We start from the raw sequence: 18,482 nt of genomic DNA on the forward strand, positions 1-18,482 counted from the left end.
ACTCTTTGTTGTTGAAATTACCTCTTAGATGTTTAGTACTATATTTTTTACTATTAGGGAATTTATTTATGAACTTGAGCAATAACTAGTAAGTTTCCTTTCGGGCATTATCTTACTTCAGAAGAGTTTCTTAATCCTATGATTTGTCATGAAGTTCTTCAAATGTCACTGGTGACTCTTTGACTCGATTGGCAGCATTGATTTCTTTAAAATCATTGCCCAATCCATTGAGAACATGGATGATGAGTTTATCTTCATTGAGAGGATAACTAATGAGAGCAAGATCATTAATAATGGTTTTGATGGTCTGCATGTATTCAACAATGGATCGAGAATCCTTGGTTCTCTTCATAAGAATATTACGTAGATTTAGCATTCTAGTATGTGATTGGTTTTCCTAGGTGGTCTCTAGTTTCTTTCATGCTTCATGAGATGTTGTTGTAGAGGAGATGAGTGGTACAACAACCCATGTGGCTGAAGCAAGAATGACATGGAGAATTAGACGATATTGTCGTTTCCATAACTTGCACTTGTGGTTGTAGATTAGCATCGTAGAACCAGATTACGCTATCCATATTCTCTTTCAATCTCCTACCCATATTTTGTCCCTCAATCTTGATTATATAATTCTAGGCATACAACTCACCCATATCTTTTGTAACTTGTATACAAGGATGAAAATATCGGTAATCACGGATATATCGGTATTTCGATTTTACGGATATATCGGCGGATATTCTGGAAAAAAATATTGATAGGCTTAAAATTGTTAAAAACTCATGGAAATGCAAGGAAAACCTCATAATAATATAATTAGAAGTATAATAAACACTTTAAAGTTGTTTTATTGAAAAATTTGATATACATATGATATAATTTGCGATATTAGATGTAATTATATCATGTCGACCTATAAGAAATGTTAATTTCGTAATTGTTCTCATTATAAAGTCACATAAAATACTTCATTTCATTAAATATCAATAATTTGTACACATTACATTGCAATGTCCCTTTAGTACCAAAATGAGGATCGATGTGGTTCAATGGGATTGATAGATGAAGTAACCCCGACTTGCTGTTGGAGACAATATTGGTACCAACTCAATGAGCCTCGATAATATTGGTTAAAAATTCTAACATGCCATGCATATATCTCTTGAGTCCTGCCCACTGCCTTTACACGGATAAAATACTCAAAGTTCACCCATGTGTTAATGCCAAATCCTCTTTCCATCTGATATGGAACTTGGTATGACATTTTTCTGGAAGGGGAATAACACGACATACCATACTCTTCATTAGTTGAACTTGAAGGTTAACCATAACTCATCACATGAGGAGGGTAGACGTTAGCCTCATTCGAGGAGTTACTAAATTGAGTCCCTATACTCATAGATTCAAAACTCCCTAAAAGTAACTCCTCATTATATGGTTCCATCATTCGTTCTCTTCCTCTATAAGGCTTCCTAATAGCTCCTATGCCTGGACCAACTCTTCTAGAGCCATGGTCTTCATCATGTGTGTAGTGTGTGAAATCATTTTCATAAGTAAATTGGCCGATTGGATATTGACTATGTCGACGTTCATCAATATCTTTTCTCCCATTATCACCTCCATCATCAGTTCCACCTCTTGAACCATCGTAACCAGAAGCAGAAGTACCTGCAGCACTAGGTCTACTACTATGGCTAGCACTTGTGGAGTCAATCTTGTGGTGCGAATTCAATGCCGCCTGAAGTGAATCATCAGTATCTTTGCTAAAACTTTCAAAGTGAATTTCTTCGGACAACACACGTTCAACATTAACTCCAAATTCTCGAGCATGAGCGGCAATTCGTGGATAAGGATTTCCAACTTCGTCATCCAAGTGTATAGGCCTAACCCATTGGAACAACTGATTATTTTCTTCTTCACCCACCTCAGTTGAAATGTCAAGAAGATCAAGGTAATCTTTTTCAGCAACTCGATCATTTTTTGCCTCTATATCGCGTAACTTTAGCCTTATATTATAGTAACAAAAAACTAATTGCTCTAATCGAGGGTAAGCCAAACGATTTCGTTGCTTTGTGTGGATGAGAGCAAACGTGCTCCAATTTCTCTCACATGCAGAAGATGACGTAGTTTGTGAGAGAACTTTGATGGCTAACTTTCTCAATGTAGGTGTTTGATTCCCATACATAAATCACCATTCAGCTGCAACGAATTTGATAATCATATAAATACTTATGTGGTGAATTTACAATAATGATAATCAATTTTTTCCTATAAAGACTCACCGGGCACCATGGTTGACCTTGCTACAATTGCCGTTCGATTTATCGAATCCTCTTTTTGCATCTTGAAAAAGTACAAGCTATGTATTCAACATTTAATTTGTTAATATCATATTTGTTAGTAAACGTTTAAATAAATTGATGAATGAAATTATTGTTTTATTGACAAAAATAACAATTTTTTTTCACCTCATTTCGAAATTGACCAAGCGATTCAGTAGTTGGATCTAATTTTACAAAAACATCATGGACAACTTGAAGTAGTTCTGGATCACTACCAACTCCACGCCTATATTGAAATCTTGGATTCAAGAAGTATGCTATAATAAAATTTAGTAGAGTTAGTATTTTTTTTAAAGAAACTTAAATACAAAGTAAAAACTTATAAAGATATATAGTACTTAAGTATTTGCTGCATGAAGTGGATGTTTTAGTGCTTTCTCCCAATGATCTTATATTATTTTGAACATCCAATCTCCAGCTCCTTGACGAATAAGGTTCTCTTTCATCACGTGCATAAGCTAGTACACAAATGGCATTGTGGGAACAACTTCAGAATCTACAAGTCGAAGCACCACGTATAATGGCTCATATAATGAAACTATATTTGTCAATCTGTCCCAATACGTATGGTCAAACAATAATTGCTCCAATTCTCATCCAAGTTTCGTTCGACTAAGTGTGTGTTGTGCCCATTCATCACTCATAAACAATTTTTTCAAATCAACCATTTTTCTGAGAAGACTGTCAAGAGCAATATAATTGGTAGCAAACCTTGTAGCTCCTGGTCGAACAATATCTACACCACAATACTTTCTCATTTGTGCTAGTAACCAACCATGATTGTAAATGAAGTTAGCTATCTTACGAGCATTGTTTATCAATGTTTTCAGAACCGGACTGGTTATTGAATTGAAAAAGTTACCGGTTCAGGGTTCACCGGTCGGACCGGCGGTCGAACCGCTATCGAACCGGTGACATCATAAATATATATTTTATTATTTTATATATTATAAAAAATTAAAAAATTAATAAATTCTATGTAAATTATGCTTCTTTTTCAATGCATGCTTTCACATTTTCTCTATGGCATGCGTCAACATACATGTGGTCCAAAATGGATCAATCTTCATAATTACTCGTATATAATTAATATATGATATCATTATATCATTATTTTACCACTTCTTCATCAAAGGTAAGGTCATTTTTAAAATAAGAATTATTAAAGCATCCTATGCATTCCATCATATTATAAACTAAATCAATTTGCTTTAAGTTACATAAGAATTTCTCATGAATAGGCAATTAATTAAACCATAGGCAATTAATTTGTTTAGTACAAGTTGACAGGATGTTAAACTTTTATGCTGTATTACTTTTTATTTTTAAAAATTAAAATAAGAAGCATATCCAAATCTCACACTATAATCCAAAATTTCTAAAATAATAAAATACCTCAATTTTATAGAAAAATAACTTGACAATCTGGAAAATCCCTCTGCAAATTCACTTCCACGGTGACCACCGCGAGTTGTCTCACATGTGCCAATTTTCAAGAACCTAACAACCTTAACGTTGCAAGCGGCCCGCACACATAGCAGCCCATTTTTTGGGCCAACGACTCAAAATCTACTTCTCTCTTTAACACGGATTCCTATTGATATGAAACGAACAGAGCTACGGACCTCACCTGCCTTTACGTCGGCGCCAGGGATGCGTTCGGGCGGAGGAGAGGGGGGAAGCTACCCTTGGTGTCGCGGATCTCTCTTGGTATCGTGGGCCACCAGCGGGACCTTGTGAGTGTCGCTGCTGCAGGCCGTCGGTGAGATCCCTTGGTGTCGCGGGCTGGAGCTGGAGCGGGATCCCTTGCAGCGGCGCAGCCTGGAGATGGAGATCTCCTTTGCTTAAATAGGACTCCAAAACGGCGTCATTTTGATGCCAGAAGCATCAAAACGACGTCGTTTTGATGTTGTTTAAAAAAAAAAATTAAAATCAATTGAACCGGCTGGTTCATTCGGTTCACCGGTTGGACCGCCGGTTCGACTGGTCCGACCCCGGTTCGATCCCCATCCGATCCAAATGAACGGACCGGACCGGTCCGGTGACCGGCCGGCAGTCGGACCGGCCGGTCCGGTCCGGTTTTTAAAACATTGTTGTTTATCACCTCAATAACATTGGGTCTTTTACCGATGTCTTCAAAGATTAAGTCGATGCAGTGCACCGTACACAAAGTCCAATATAAGTTATACTTCTTCATCAATTGTTTCCCTGCTTTCATGAATGCTGACCCATTATCTATGACAATTTGGACCATATTTTCCTTATCGACTTCTTTGATAATAGTCTTCAAAAGCTCGTATATATACTTGTGGTCTTTGATATAGTTCGATGCATCAATTGACTTAAGGAACACCGTGGTCCCTTTATAATAAACCATGAAATTAATAATACTTAATTTCGTGGGCCCTGTCCATCCATCTGACATTATTGTGCACCCATATGTCTTCTATTTTTCTTTTTGTTGGTTCACATAAGCTTCCATTTCTTTGTACTCCATTTCCAAGTACTTGTTCTTTATTTCATATGGAGATGGAGGTTCGATTCCCATTCCTGCACTTCATATGTAAAACATGTCACAAAATACTATACTTACTAAAAGTATAACACAATATAACATTTGATAAATTAGTAATTACCTGCTTGTTGTGCACCAATAATCATATTCTTGAAGTGATGAGACTTTGTTTTGCGGGAGCGACACTCTCATAAATGAAGAATTTGCTGATTAAGCGTCCCATCGTTTCTTTATTTGCACCACCCTTGAATATATCTTTGATATTTTTTTGTCTTGCTACAGAAGACTTGTAAAGCGAAGGGCCAATAGGGGGTGAATGATGCGAATGTCGCATACTCTGTGATTTTCGCATCATCGACGGTATACCAGTAGAAGACTCTCTCGGTTTGCGTTTGCTTCCTACAATATTCTCATGTTGTTCACGTTCCCAATTAGATGCTTTCGAGGCACGAACTGCAGATCGATATGCATCCTGCTCATCTGGGTGCATATATGTCGGATACATATCATCATCATCATCATCATCTTCATCTTCATCATCATCATCATCTTCGTTTACCAAATGTGTATGATGAGTCCCCATTGTGCCACGTAATTGACTCGAATATCTTCAATATCAGCATTTTTCTTTGCTTTTGCTTTTATTTTTTTTTTTGTCACGCACCAATAATCGTATCTTTTCTTTCACTTCGGGTGACACTCTTGGACACTTATTGGTGTTGTTATGTGGGTCCTTATGCGTTAAATGAGACTTGAATCGCGCGATGCCTCCATTTTTCATTACCAACCCACAGAAATTACAAATTGTTCCATTTCGGTTACCCTTAATTGGTGAACAATACTTCCAAGCCAGATCTCGCCTTGGCATGGCAGAATCACCTTCACTAGCCATGCTAAATCTATTGCAAGAAAAATACACTTAAATTTAAATCTATGTTAATTAAACTAATTAAATAATTTAGCTAAGTTATTTTTTTATTCTAAATGTAATTTACTAAATATAGAAATTAATCATAATTGAATATGAAAATAAATCACAATAATAAAAAAATTGAGCATATTTAATATTCCATATATAGTAGTTCATGTTAATTAAACTAATTAAATAATTTAGCTAAGTTAATGTTTTAAATGTAAATGTAATTCTATTCAATGATAAATTTACTAAATATAGAAATTAATCATAATTGAATATGAAAATAAATCGCAATAATAAAAAAAATTGAGCATATTTAATATTCCATGTATAGTAGTTCATATTAATTAAACTAATTAAATAATTTAACTAAGTTAATGTTTAAAATGTAAATGTAATTCTATTCTATGATAAATTTACTAAATATAGAAATTAATCATAATTGAATATGAAAATAAATCACAATAATAAAAAAAATTGAGCATATTTAATATTTCATATATAGTAGTTCATGTTAATTAAACTAATTAAATAAAAAAAGTTAAGTTAATGTTTTAAATGTAAATGTAATTCTATTCTATGATAAATTTACTAAATATAGAAATTAATCATAATTGAATATGGAAATAAATCGCAATAATAAAAAAAATTGAGCATATTTAATATTTCATATATAGTAGTTCATGTTAATTAAACTAATTAAATAATTTAGTTAAGTTAATGTTTTAAATGTAAATGTAATTCTATTCTATGATAAATTTACTAAATATAGAAATTAATCATAATTGAATATGAAAATAAATCGCAATAATAAAAAAAATTGAGCATATTTAATATTCCATATATAGTAGTTCATGTTAATTAAACTAATGAAATAATTTAGCTAAATTAATTTTTTAAATCTAAATGTAATTCTATGATAAATTTACTAAATATAAAAATTAATCATAATTGAATATGAAAATAAATCACAATAATAAAAAAATTTGAGCATATTTAATATTCCATATATAGTAGTTCATGTTAATTAAACTAATTAAATAATTTAGCTAAATTAATTTTTTAAATCTAAAAGTAATTCTATGATAAATTTACTAAATATAAAAATTAATCATAATTGAATATGAAAATAAATCCCAATAATCATAAAAATGAACATATTTCATATTCAAAATATAATAGTTCATGTTAATTAAATTAATTACATAATTTACCATGTTAATTAAATTAATTAAATAGTTTAGTTAAGTTAACTAGTTTAATGTAATTCTAAATGTGAATCTAAATCACAAATAATCATCTAAAATAAATATATCAATTTATAATTAAATAATCAAATTAACCTAAATTAATTCAATAAAAATATACAAATTAATTACAATTGAATGTAAAAATAACATTAAATTATCCTTGCAAACATACTAATTAATTAAAAATACATGATTAATTACCATTGCAAACAAAATTAATTACAATTTAAAACAAACATACCTTAAAATGATTGAATAATTGAGCAACCTTAGAAAAAATTGGAGTAATAAGAGAGCAAATGAAGAATCAAAGCAAAAATGAATGAAATTGATGCAAAATGGGCTATTTATAGATGAAATTTTGGCCAAAATAGCCGTTGGAACCTTAAGTTACCATTGAAATTTAATTTTGGCCGTTGGATCACAAATTGGGAGCAATTTGGCCTTTGGATATCTTTATTACCGTTGAAATTCAAATCTGGCCGTCAGATCAACACGGGCGTGATCTGGGCCGTCAGATCACGCTGGAGAGAGGGCCGATTTTTCGTAAAAAATAGCCAAAAAATTGGTGATATATCACCGATAAGTCGGCCATTAATTGGCGTCCCAGGCGATTTTTCCTTAAAATCGCCGATTTATCGCTAATCGCCGATTTATCACTAATCGCCGATATATCGTCAATTTTTTGGCCATTTTTTTTTTGCGAAAAATTGGCCCTCTGACTTATTTCCTCAAAATGTCGTGTCGCTTGCCTCCAATACGCGATATATCGCCGATATTTCACGACATTTTCCTCCTTACTTGTATATAATACAATCAATAACAAAGTGAAACCACAAGGCTCTTATTTCATCATTCCTACCAACCTAATATGGTATAAGAACCCTACTTGCTCTAAACAAGCCCTACAATGCACGTCCAGTAGCCTCAATCTTCCCCCTCATTTTTTCTCTCTCTAAAACTGCCTTCATCAGTCTTGGTTGATGAAATCTCTTCCTCCTCTGAAAATCCAACTGTTCCAACAACCGAAACCTCTCATCTCAACCAAACACCCTCATTCCCACAAACGCTACCACACATGACATTCAAACTCAACAAAGTGAACTATGCGTCCTAGAGAGCTCAGTTCACCAATCTTCTCTTTAGATATGATTTATTGAGCTTCCTCTATGGCACAACTCCTTGTCCTCTACATCAACTCATAAACAAGAAACTTTGACTCCTCTTGACTACTATATCCGAGGAGAGAAATTCCACCTCATTCTACATTTTCAAATGTGATCAAGAACATGATGAGGCAATATGCCAAACCCTCAAAATGGAAACCTTTATTCATTTATTTATTTATTTTATTTTTTATTTTATTTTTCACAAAAAGATATATACCTCAAATTCCCTCTCAGCAGCTTGGCCTCTACCATCTACCTTCTTCACAGCCACATGGGAGTTATCATCCAACCCCAATGATGAGAGCTTCAAAAGTGTTTTGTAAGCCTCTTAGCATATTCTTCTAATGGCGTTCTTGGCTTCATACCTATCCAAGTGAACCTCAACAATACTAGAAACATACTCAGTTGGGTCGTTGAATTAGATTGGATTTCTGGATAGAAAAAATTCAATCCAATTAATGTTCTATTTTTTCATATTTATCGGAATCATCACGGGAAAGCCTCTAGACTCTTAACTAATTCAGAAGATTGCAATATGAGAGCTCTACAACTCTAGTCATGGTAGTTGAATGAGAAATTTTTGCGGCAATGGAGATGGAGAGATTTAGTAAACTCAAAAAAACACTCCTCCAGCAACGACTCATATACATGCATAACATGAATTTCAAAACCAGTTAAATGAGGAGAAGAAGAAAGAAACAGAGGAATAGGGATGATTCTGTTACACACTAGAAAGTTGTTGTACAGGGAATTTGTTATCCATGTGGCAGATAATAACAAATTAGAAATGGCTATAGTTTTACACCCTAAAGAGATGAAACCTTCAATTTGGCTTTGTAGAACACCATGCAAAAGAAAAGAAAAGAAAATTTTAAACCTTTTATGTCTTTACTTTATTTAGGTTAAAAAAATTGAAAACACACCACAATTAACCCATAAAATTGCACTAGGAATTTATTTATTATTTATTATTTTTTACTCCAAAACAATGAAAAATCTAATATATAAAGCTCAAGTCAATAATCAGGCATAGAATAAGCATGAAATCAATCATTAAAACAAGCACAAAAGTGAGAGAAAACAAAACTTGATCAACTTCATCCCGCTATCCGAGCTCGGCCTGAATCTTGTTCCAAAACACATTATACAGAAGAGTCGGGTAGAAGAGGATTCGAGCCCTGGCCCCTACCAGAGCCCTTTTGGCATCAACCCTAACCATCTACTTCCCATAAACACTGCCTTTCCCATCAGATTCGACATCATCTAAATCCTCGATTTTCATTTCAAAAGATTCGATACCCTAAGACCAATCCCGATCAGTCTAAACCCTAAAAACCTGATATAACCACAAATTAAAGTCCATTTTACAATCAAATAGAGAAAAGAAAAACCAAAGAAATCGAACCGAACAACACAATTGGAACAAAAGAGAGAAAACCCAAAATAAAATTGGTATTGTGGATTCAAAACCTTTACCAAATTGGAGGAAAATTACACCAAACAAAAGCAGAGAAAAAGGATTCTTTACAACAAAACAAGAATTTGAGAGGCTTTTAGTGATAATTCTCTAAGAACTGGCATTTCTCGAAGAAAAAAATTAAGCTAGCATTTCTCAAGTCCCACACCAAAAATCCAAGTCTCAAAATTTTCATTTATGTTTCATACAATTTCTCTGCAACCAAACAAAAGAGCATGAAGCCTTAATTTTACTCTATAGACGAAATTAATAATACCAGACAATAACAAATGCATAAAGAAAAAAACTAGTACATTTATCCAATTAAGATTTATATATATATATACTACAAATTTATTTTTCTCTGACCTTCTTCAGTGTTTTAAGTTCTACTCAAACTAATAAATCATGATTATGATTAAATGTGACTTTTTGCCATAAATATAAAATGTATATGCATAAAAATGATTTGTCACGAATATATGATATTTTGCCACTGAGTACAAATTTCTTCTCTAAAAAAAATTATTTTTGCCATGAAAATAAAATTTGTTACAAAAATCTTCTTTTTTTCATAAAAATTTATTTGCGCTTAAAATTAAGGTAGTAAAATGTGAAATTTGTTGGAGTGCATTGACAAATTCAAATTACATATAATCAGAATTAAATTAAAATCAAATCAAAACCCTTGACTTAAGGAGCTGGAATGGGATAAATTAAATAGGACCCCCTGACTTGGTGAACCGATGAGAGTTTCTAACAAAGAAAATCAATTTTCAGCATAAATCAGGAGTTATGCCTTTTAGTCCCAAAATCAGGGTCCAAATGGAGGTGATGAAGCTTAATTTTCTTGAGATTAAAATCTGGGAATTTTGGATATTAAACAATTGCTTGAAATAATTAAATTCCTAGTGTTTTTTTAATCAAATTATTTCTGAAGTTCACAAGATTATCGCATTTGAGTGCCTTTGACAGACAATCTCTCTCATTGCATTCTGAACAATTATAATAGAAACAAATCATAATAACTTCAAAGTAGCAATTAGGAGCCTCCTGATGACAATTTATAAAACTATAGGAGCATATATATGCCATGTATCTCGAAGCATTAAGCATTAATGCTTTAAGTCATAAACATAAGCGACTATGGGGCTCCTCACTTTCAAGTTACTGCACTGTTTCCAGGGATCCTTTTGGAATCTAATCCAAGGTGTTTCCCATAATGATTAAGTAAGCTCCTGCAAAATGATTAACTACAGTTTAGATACTTCTTGAAGGTTCTTTATGCATGTTGTTTTGTAATGGTATGTATTTTTAACTTATTCAACTGGAATGGGGTTTAATTGCAAGTTAAAATCATGGAGAGATACTTTAGAATGTAAAATTTTTTAAATAGGAGTCCAGTACTAAGACAAAATATATGGAATGTAATCTCAGAAAAACTAGAAGTAGAAATAAAAGTATGGTGAAATTTGTTTCTTTTCATCTAAGGCAAAAACTTGAAGTCCAAAAGGAACCCAAAAATGACCATTTCCTTTATATAGGATGGAAGAAAGACTGAGGGGAATGTTGACCATACAAATAGCACAGGATGGAAACAGTGGAAAGGTGCATCTGGGGTATTATGTGATTGTAGACTACCAATCAAATTGAAGGGAAATTTTTAGAAGACACTTATAGGAGCAGCTATGTTCGTTAGTACAGGAAGTTGTGCTATCAAACAACATCTTCAAAAAATGAGTGCAGCTGCATCGAGGATCTTAAGATGGATGAGTGATGTTATCAAAAGGATAAAATAAGACATAACTGCACTTGTAAAAGAAGGTAAGGTGGCACTAATTGAGAACAGGAGAGTTGTTTAAGATGGTTCAGCCATGCGGAACAAAAACAAATCAATGCACCAACAAAGGAATAATCTCAAAATGAATGTGACAAAAGGATAAGAGATAGGCAAACAAGAAATGGATGGGAGTAGGAAATGGTATGATTGCTGATAACTTAACAGTAGTTGAGAAAAAGACTTTGTTAAGCAGAGTTGACAGTACTTTATTGATTTTGTGGACAACACATAAGAATATGTAGAATATGGTTAGAAACAAAATGATATACTTCCATATGACATTTCTAGATCTTCATGCAACAGAGTATATTTGTATGCTGAGTGGGGAGGAAACAAAGCAGGTCCACCCCTATTTTGAGAGCATTTTATGGATGGCACGATATCATGGGGCATGAAAGAGTACTCTGCCAATGCACAAGTCAAAAACAGTATACTAAATTCTCATTTAGGTTAAATCCAAATGTTTGCAGCAGCCTAGTTGAAGTCATCAGCATCTTTGAAACTAGGATCCATATATCCCTCATACAGGAGAAGAAGAGGGATGCACCAAACAACTAGTTCAATTTCAGAGAAATTATATGACCAGAACAGTTTTAAACAGCTGCTTTGTCATTCTTGCATAAGACTTCAAAAACAAAGTCCAGAAACATGATTTATTATTAGGAAAAAAGCATAAATTACAAAACCTGTGTAGCTCGGTGACAAGACAACTGAGGCCAGGAAACGAAGATGAAATTGTGTTCAGCTCTATTTGGAGAAGTAATTTTGTTTGTTCATCGAGCATATAATCTGATCGATGTAAACCCAAGCGTATTTCCTATCATAGTGTTTGAAACAAGATCAGCATCTTCCCAACCATTGAACAATTAACTTAATCCACTTTCATTTTTAGAACAGATAGTCACTGAAATTTATCTTGATGAAATAAAATAGGTTGAGGGGGTCCAGCTACCAGATAACAATCAAAATTTTCCATCATGTTCATTTTATTCCACATTAAGCTAGCCTAATTTTTGTTCATTAAGCTTAGATAACAGTGCATAATATTGCAAATACAAAGTATATTGTGGCTTATTAACCTCATTTGTACATCCAAATGTTTGTTTTATTTTTTATTTTTAATTCGGGGAGATGAGTCCAATACATGCTTGATTAGCACATTGACATGTTATAAAAGATCATATCTAAATCCTGTCATAATTTGCTCTCCAAATGCTTTACTATACAAATTACCTCTTTCTTATTCATTTCTTGCATCTTGGAATGAATATCTAAGAGTCTAGAGGTGAAAGAATCCACTTTCTTTGTTCTGCAAGTAAAGAAAGAGGAAAGAGAGTCTCAGGTCATAACTAATTAAGAGAAGCCATGAAGGTGGACATGCCATATTTCCCATTGTGCAACCAGATCATGGTATGCTTTCGGGAGGACAAGGAGTTGTGCCACCGAGGAAGCCTAGTAGATCATATCCAAAGAGAAGATTGGTGAACTGAGCTCTCCATGACACATAATTCACTTTGATGAGTTTGAAAGACATTTGTGTGGCAGTGTTGATGGAATGAGGGTGTTTGGTTGAGATGGGAGGTTGTTTTCGGTTGTGAGAACAACTGGATTTTCAAAGGGGGAAGAGATTTCATCAGCCATAATTGATGGATGTGAGGTAGTTTTAGAGAGAGAGAAAAATGAGAAGGAAGATGGAGGCTACCCGACGTGCATTGCAGGCTTGCTTAGAGCAAGTAGGGTTCTGATATCATGTTAGGCTGGTAGGAATGATGAAATAAGAGCCTTGTGGTTTCACTTTGTTATTGACTGTATTATATACAGGTTACAAAAGATATGGGTGAATCGAGATTGAGGGTGAGAATATGGGTAGGAGATTGAGAGAGAATATGTAGTGATTCCAAATCAAAGCTACAAAAATACATATTGTTTAATTTTCTTGAGATTAAAATCTGGGAATTTTGGACATTCATAAATGCTTGAAATTAATCTCTAGTGCTTTTTAAATCATATTGTTTCTGAAGTTCACAAGATTTTCGCATTTAAGTAGCATAAAACCGAGTACCTTTCCTATTACACAATCTCTCTCATTGCATTCTGGACAATTATAGTAGAAACAAATCAGAATAATTTCAGAGTAGCAATTAGGAGCCTCCTGATGACAATTTATGAAACTATAGGAGCATATGCCATGTATCTCAAAGCATTTCTCCTATAGAGCAAATAGAATTGCGTTGGATTTTATTACAATACATCTCTTCTGTTTATTCAATTAAATAAGAACCAACTAAGATGTATGAAACTAGATATTTGACTAAAAAACATAAGCAACTATGGGGCTCCTCACTTTGTAAACCCCATCATCCCACACCAAAGAGCCTGATACTACAGGGTTACTTAGTGCTGCCACACCAACAGTGACAGTGAAGGTTTGCGTCTCCCCAAGGGATTTGAATGAAAGTACACCTGGTTCAACTTTGATACTGAACTCTGGAGGGCCAACCACAATTGCCTTGTAAGTTGAGACTGGTGATCCGACGTTTGTGACAGTTCTAGTGAAGGTGCGATTAACTCCTGCCTCATGCTCAGTAGATATAGCAAAAGAAGGGTAGTTTAAATCCCAAACAGTTCCATTTGTGGCTGCAGAACAAGTGATGTTTTCTCCCGTGACAAGGTGCAACTTTGTAGTGTTATAGCCTTGTCCACACAAAAACTTGATGTAATCTGCCTCCCCAGCATCATACACCAAACCAGGATTTGCAGCCTGTAGGGGATTCAACTGACCTGCCCCATAAGAAAACTCCAGGTCGGTGTTGGTTTCAGCACTCAAGGGTGAAGCTGCCAATGGCAATGGAAACATGAGCATTAGTTACAGATACGGGTTCTTTTAGTACTTCAACTTGTCTGTCTACAAAAGCAGCTTTCAAAAAGAGTACTTGAACAAGATACTCTGCCTAAAAAATTTTAGTTTGAAAAATGCCCACAGATTATGGATGAAGCCCTTACCAGTTGTCATTAAGGCAGACTTGATAGCAGCAGGAGACCATGTTGGGTGAAATGATTTAACGTAGGCAGCAGCCCCGGAAGCATGTGGACAAGCCATGGACGTCCCTGAAATGATATTGTATGGAACTACTCTTGTATCCCCTGGAACTCCTGTCAAACTTGAAGCTTCTGTCCATGCTGCTAGAATGTCAACTCCTGGCGCGGCGATGTCAGGCTGCACAGTTACAAGACATTGCAACTAATTAAGAAAGAAGCGGGTACACAAAGGAAAGATCCGGAGGAAATTGAATATCTGAGTTACACTGAGAATGTCACGGGTAACAGGGTTTGGGCCCCTCGACGAAAACCAAACTACATATGGTGCCAATTCATTTTTAGCCTCGGTGCTTTTCGGTATATTTGCGGTTGGTGTGCTGTTTACAAAGGAAGAAGTGCAAGAAAATTAGTATGATCTAAACGTTATCCATAGGCTCACCAAGAATGATAATCAAATTAATTGGAGACTATGAGTTTGAAAAGTACCTAGTTGAATTTATATACTCATGAACGTTGGTAGTATAGTTGGAGTCCAAGCAGGATGTAGGTAAGGGGAAAGCTAAAGACAAATCTGTGTAGACATCATTTAGCATTACAGTACCTACTGCTCCAGCACTCATTGCTCCCACCCCATCACTCAACTCGTCACAGAGTACAATTTTACCCGTTACCAGAGACATGTTCAAGGAGCCCTCGTAGCAGTACCTACATTTCATGATAAAATTTGTGCATTTTCATTCTTCAAAATATTATACCTCACTGAAGCTTCATTTAAATGGGCGTCCGTAAACTTCAATGAATACCATTACAGATTTCAAATTTTCACCTGGAGCTATATCCATCAGATCCTGTGGACGTGTTCGGCGCATCTCCACCATAAATGAGAGGGACCATATCATTCATCTCGAAAGTATTTAGAGGGAGTTCTCCCTACATGTGTAAACAAGAGGTCAAGATAATTTGGGAAAGGACAATTATGGTCAATGCCTATCTCAGATGTGAGATCCCTTCAGTAGATATTGTGGTCAATGCCTATCTCACCTCATAAGTCATGTTGTTTCCTAAGTGCAACGCGGTCAGAAACTTTCTGTCAATGACGCTAGCAGCAACTGAGAGAGACCAAGGCGAGAAATTTGTGATAGAAGCAGGATCAGGACCCGAATTACCAGCAGCATTAGATGTGAGTATCCCATTCTTCATGGAATGGAAAGCTCCAATCGCAATTGAATCTTCAAAGTAATCCAGAGGAAAGGATCCCCCAACTGAAAGAGAGATAATATTAACTCCATCCGCAATTGCATCATCAAACGCTGCAAGGATATCTGCATCATAACAACCATCTGCCCAACATATCTTATACACTGCAATGCGGGCTGAAGGAGTCCCTCCTCGAGCTGTTCCTGCGCCAAGGCCCAGTAAGCTTGCCCCACTAACTACGTTTCCAGCTGCTGTGGATGCAGTATGTGTCCCATGGCCTTCTGTATCTCTTGGTGATGCAAAATCTTCTGGGGGTACATTTCCATCACTCCTGTAGTATCTAGCTCCAATGATTTTACTGCATAGCATTAAATTTTTTGTTCAGCAGCATTGGGGTCTCTCTGTATATCTCATTGGTGTATGTGTGCAGATGAAATTATAAAGAAGAAAAAAAAAAGGATCATTTACTTGTTGCAGGTGAAATTGGATGAGGTTTGACAAGTGCCCTGCCATTTGGTTGGTGGTGGACCATACCCTTCATCACTGAAACTATCAGCCTCAGGCCAGATCCCAGTGTCCAGCATTCCAACAATAATGTCACTTTCAGTAGTTGTTCTATTAGCTTCCAGGGGGAAGCCGATGAAGTCCCACGACCTTGTGGTAAGGAGTTTCTTCTTTCCATTTGGGAACACAGACACAACCCCGTCCATGCCTGGATATACAAAGTTACAATCAGGCTGGGAAACAAATATAGGACAATTTAAGATGATAGATAATTCACCCACCGGACAGTTTCTTCGACTCCTCCTCGGTCAACTTTGCGACAAATCCGTTGAAGCTCTTCTTGTAGCTATGGAGGAGATATTGGGAGGCACTACTGTTGAATGCAATCCATTAGAGAAGTTAGGCCACTAAAAGATCTTCATTCTTGCCAGATTTTCCAGTGTGTGGTTTTCTTTTCTTCTATCATAATCTGTGTGTATATAATATACTTTTCCATATGAAGTTCCATTTTTTTCCCAAACCTTAGAAAAATTTATCCCCATGTAATCCTGGTAAATTGAGTTTGACTTGCCCTTCTGTGGGCATGCAAACTTAAAGTTGATGTCCGTTTGAAAAAAATACAAATTTAAAGAACAAAGTTTCATGACAAAAAATTGTAGTAACTTACCTGTAAAATATGGTAACTTTTATGTAAAAAGTATGGATTTATCTTATATTTTAAAATATTATGTTTTAATTTTTTAAAATTTGATGTAATAAACCATTTTTAATACCTCTATTTAAAAGAATTTATAAAAATCATTATATTTTAAAAATAAATTTTTAAAAATTCTTGCATTCTATGTTGAAGTTATTATTATTATTATTTTTATTTTTAAAAAACAGACAATAAGAAATATATCTCAAAGGTACTTTATTATTTATTTTATTTTCTTTTGATGAACAAAAAAAAAAAAAAAAATACAATAATAGAAGACCAAAGGGAAAAAAAAAGGGTATGTTTGAGAATTGTTTTCGAAAACAATTTTAAAAAATAATTTTTGAGAACAATTTTTGAAATTTGTTCTATGATTTTTGTATAACAAAAGTTCATTTGAAAATCTAAAATGTTTTTAACCAGTTTTTAATGTTTTTAAATATATTTTCAAAATAATTTTTATATATAGTGTTTTATTTTTAATCATTTTACATGTTTTTATAATTATTTTTTAAAACAACCATAAAAAAATAAAGTATAAAACAATAGAAAATAATTAAAAGATGTTATTTAAAAACACCATACTTTCTGTTTTTTAAGAATATAAAATATAAAACAATTTTTCATTACGAACGTGTTTTCTGTGTTTTTTTAGAACAAAAAATTATTCTTAAAAACAATTCCCAAATACACCTGTAATCATCCAACTAAGAATTTCCTTTTTCAATCTTTCATCTTCAATGCATATGGAAGAATTTTCAGCAAAAAGCTCAATGCAAATGTAATCATGGTATCCTATTCTTGGAAATACCATGTCACAAACATACAAAAACACCACAAAAGATCTATTTTCTTTAACATTTCAATGTTAAATTTTATTTCATTTTTTTATTTATACGAAAAACAATTCAAGACAACTTTAACTATAAATCATAAATCATATTTGTTTCTTTTTTTCTTTCTTTTTTTTTTTTGAAAAAAAAAGAAGCTAATTACCTGCCGGTGACTTGTTGAAGTATGTTAGCGTGGAGGGATGACGCCGACACTTGACCTTTTGGAAGGTCACCCATGTACACAATGTACTCCTGCAACCACAAATTCTCGTAAATCCATCAGTTCTATTATAAAACAATTGTATCCCATGCACCATTTACATGCATCGACTGTTTCTCAAATATACTCAGTGACCATCACAAAATACGAAGAAAAATAAAATAAAATGGCAGCAGGGTCCATAAGAGAGATTATTTGCCTTTCGATCTTTGTTGGCTGCTCCACTGCAGCTAATAAGCAGAGTGCAAGCAAGACTAATCAAGAGAAGCCACGAAGGGGGACATGCCATATTGCCCATTCGAATTTGAAAGGGGAGTCCCAGAAGCTTGAGGGGTAAGTGCTTGTATTTGCATGGAAGCTACCTTTTATAGGAAATTGACCCAACCCCCCTCATTGGGTTCTCAAACTATCATTGCTAACCTCGCCAACAAATATTACAGTCCAAAGCCGGCTAACTCTAATCCTGAGGGCCTGGATTTTGTTTTACTTTATTTTAATGTAGTGACC

General features: G+C 34.3%; 1 protein-coding gene and 1 long non-coding RNA gene across 2 annotated transcripts; both read right to left on the minus strand.

Annotated features, from left to right (window-relative positions):
* Window positions 1-10,810: 10,810 nt before the first annotated feature.
* LOC117929217 lies at window positions 10,811-12,811 on the minus strand. The gene is made up of 3 exons (XR_004653710.1): window positions 12,719-12,811; window positions 12,172-12,302; window positions 10,811-10,883 (listed from the first exon to the last, which is right to left on the minus strand). It is a non-coding gene; the product is annotated as an uncharacterized LOC117929217 (long non-coding RNA).
* Window positions 12,812-13,747: 936 nt separating this feature from the next.
* Window positions 13,748-18,247, minus strand: LOC117928035 (cucumisin-like). The gene is made up of 10 exons (XM_034847787.1): window positions 18,175-18,247; window positions 17,919-18,007; window positions 16,507-16,598; window positions 16,190-16,433; window positions 15,566-16,079; window positions 15,351-15,454; window positions 15,011-15,229; window positions 14,790-14,901; window positions 14,489-14,702; window positions 13,748-14,320 (listed from the first exon to the last, which is right to left on the minus strand). The coding sequence occupies exons 2-10, from the start codon at window positions 17,990-17,992 to the stop codon at window positions 13,797-13,799; spliced, it is 2,097 nt and encodes a 698-aa protein (XP_034703678.1). The 5' UTR covers window positions 17,993-18,007; window positions 18,175-18,247; the 3' UTR covers window positions 13,748-13,796.
* Between the last annotated feature and the right edge of the window lie 235 nt (window positions 18,248-18,482).

Source organism: Vitis riparia, chromosome 13 (genome assembly GCF_004353265.1).
Source record: "Vitis riparia cultivar Riparia Gloire de Montpellier isolate 1030 chromosome 13, EGFV_Vit.rip_1.0, whole genome shotgun sequence".
In the NCBI taxonomy this organism is placed as follows: domain Eukaryota; kingdom Viridiplantae; phylum Streptophyta; class Magnoliopsida; order Vitales; family Vitaceae; genus Vitis; species Vitis riparia.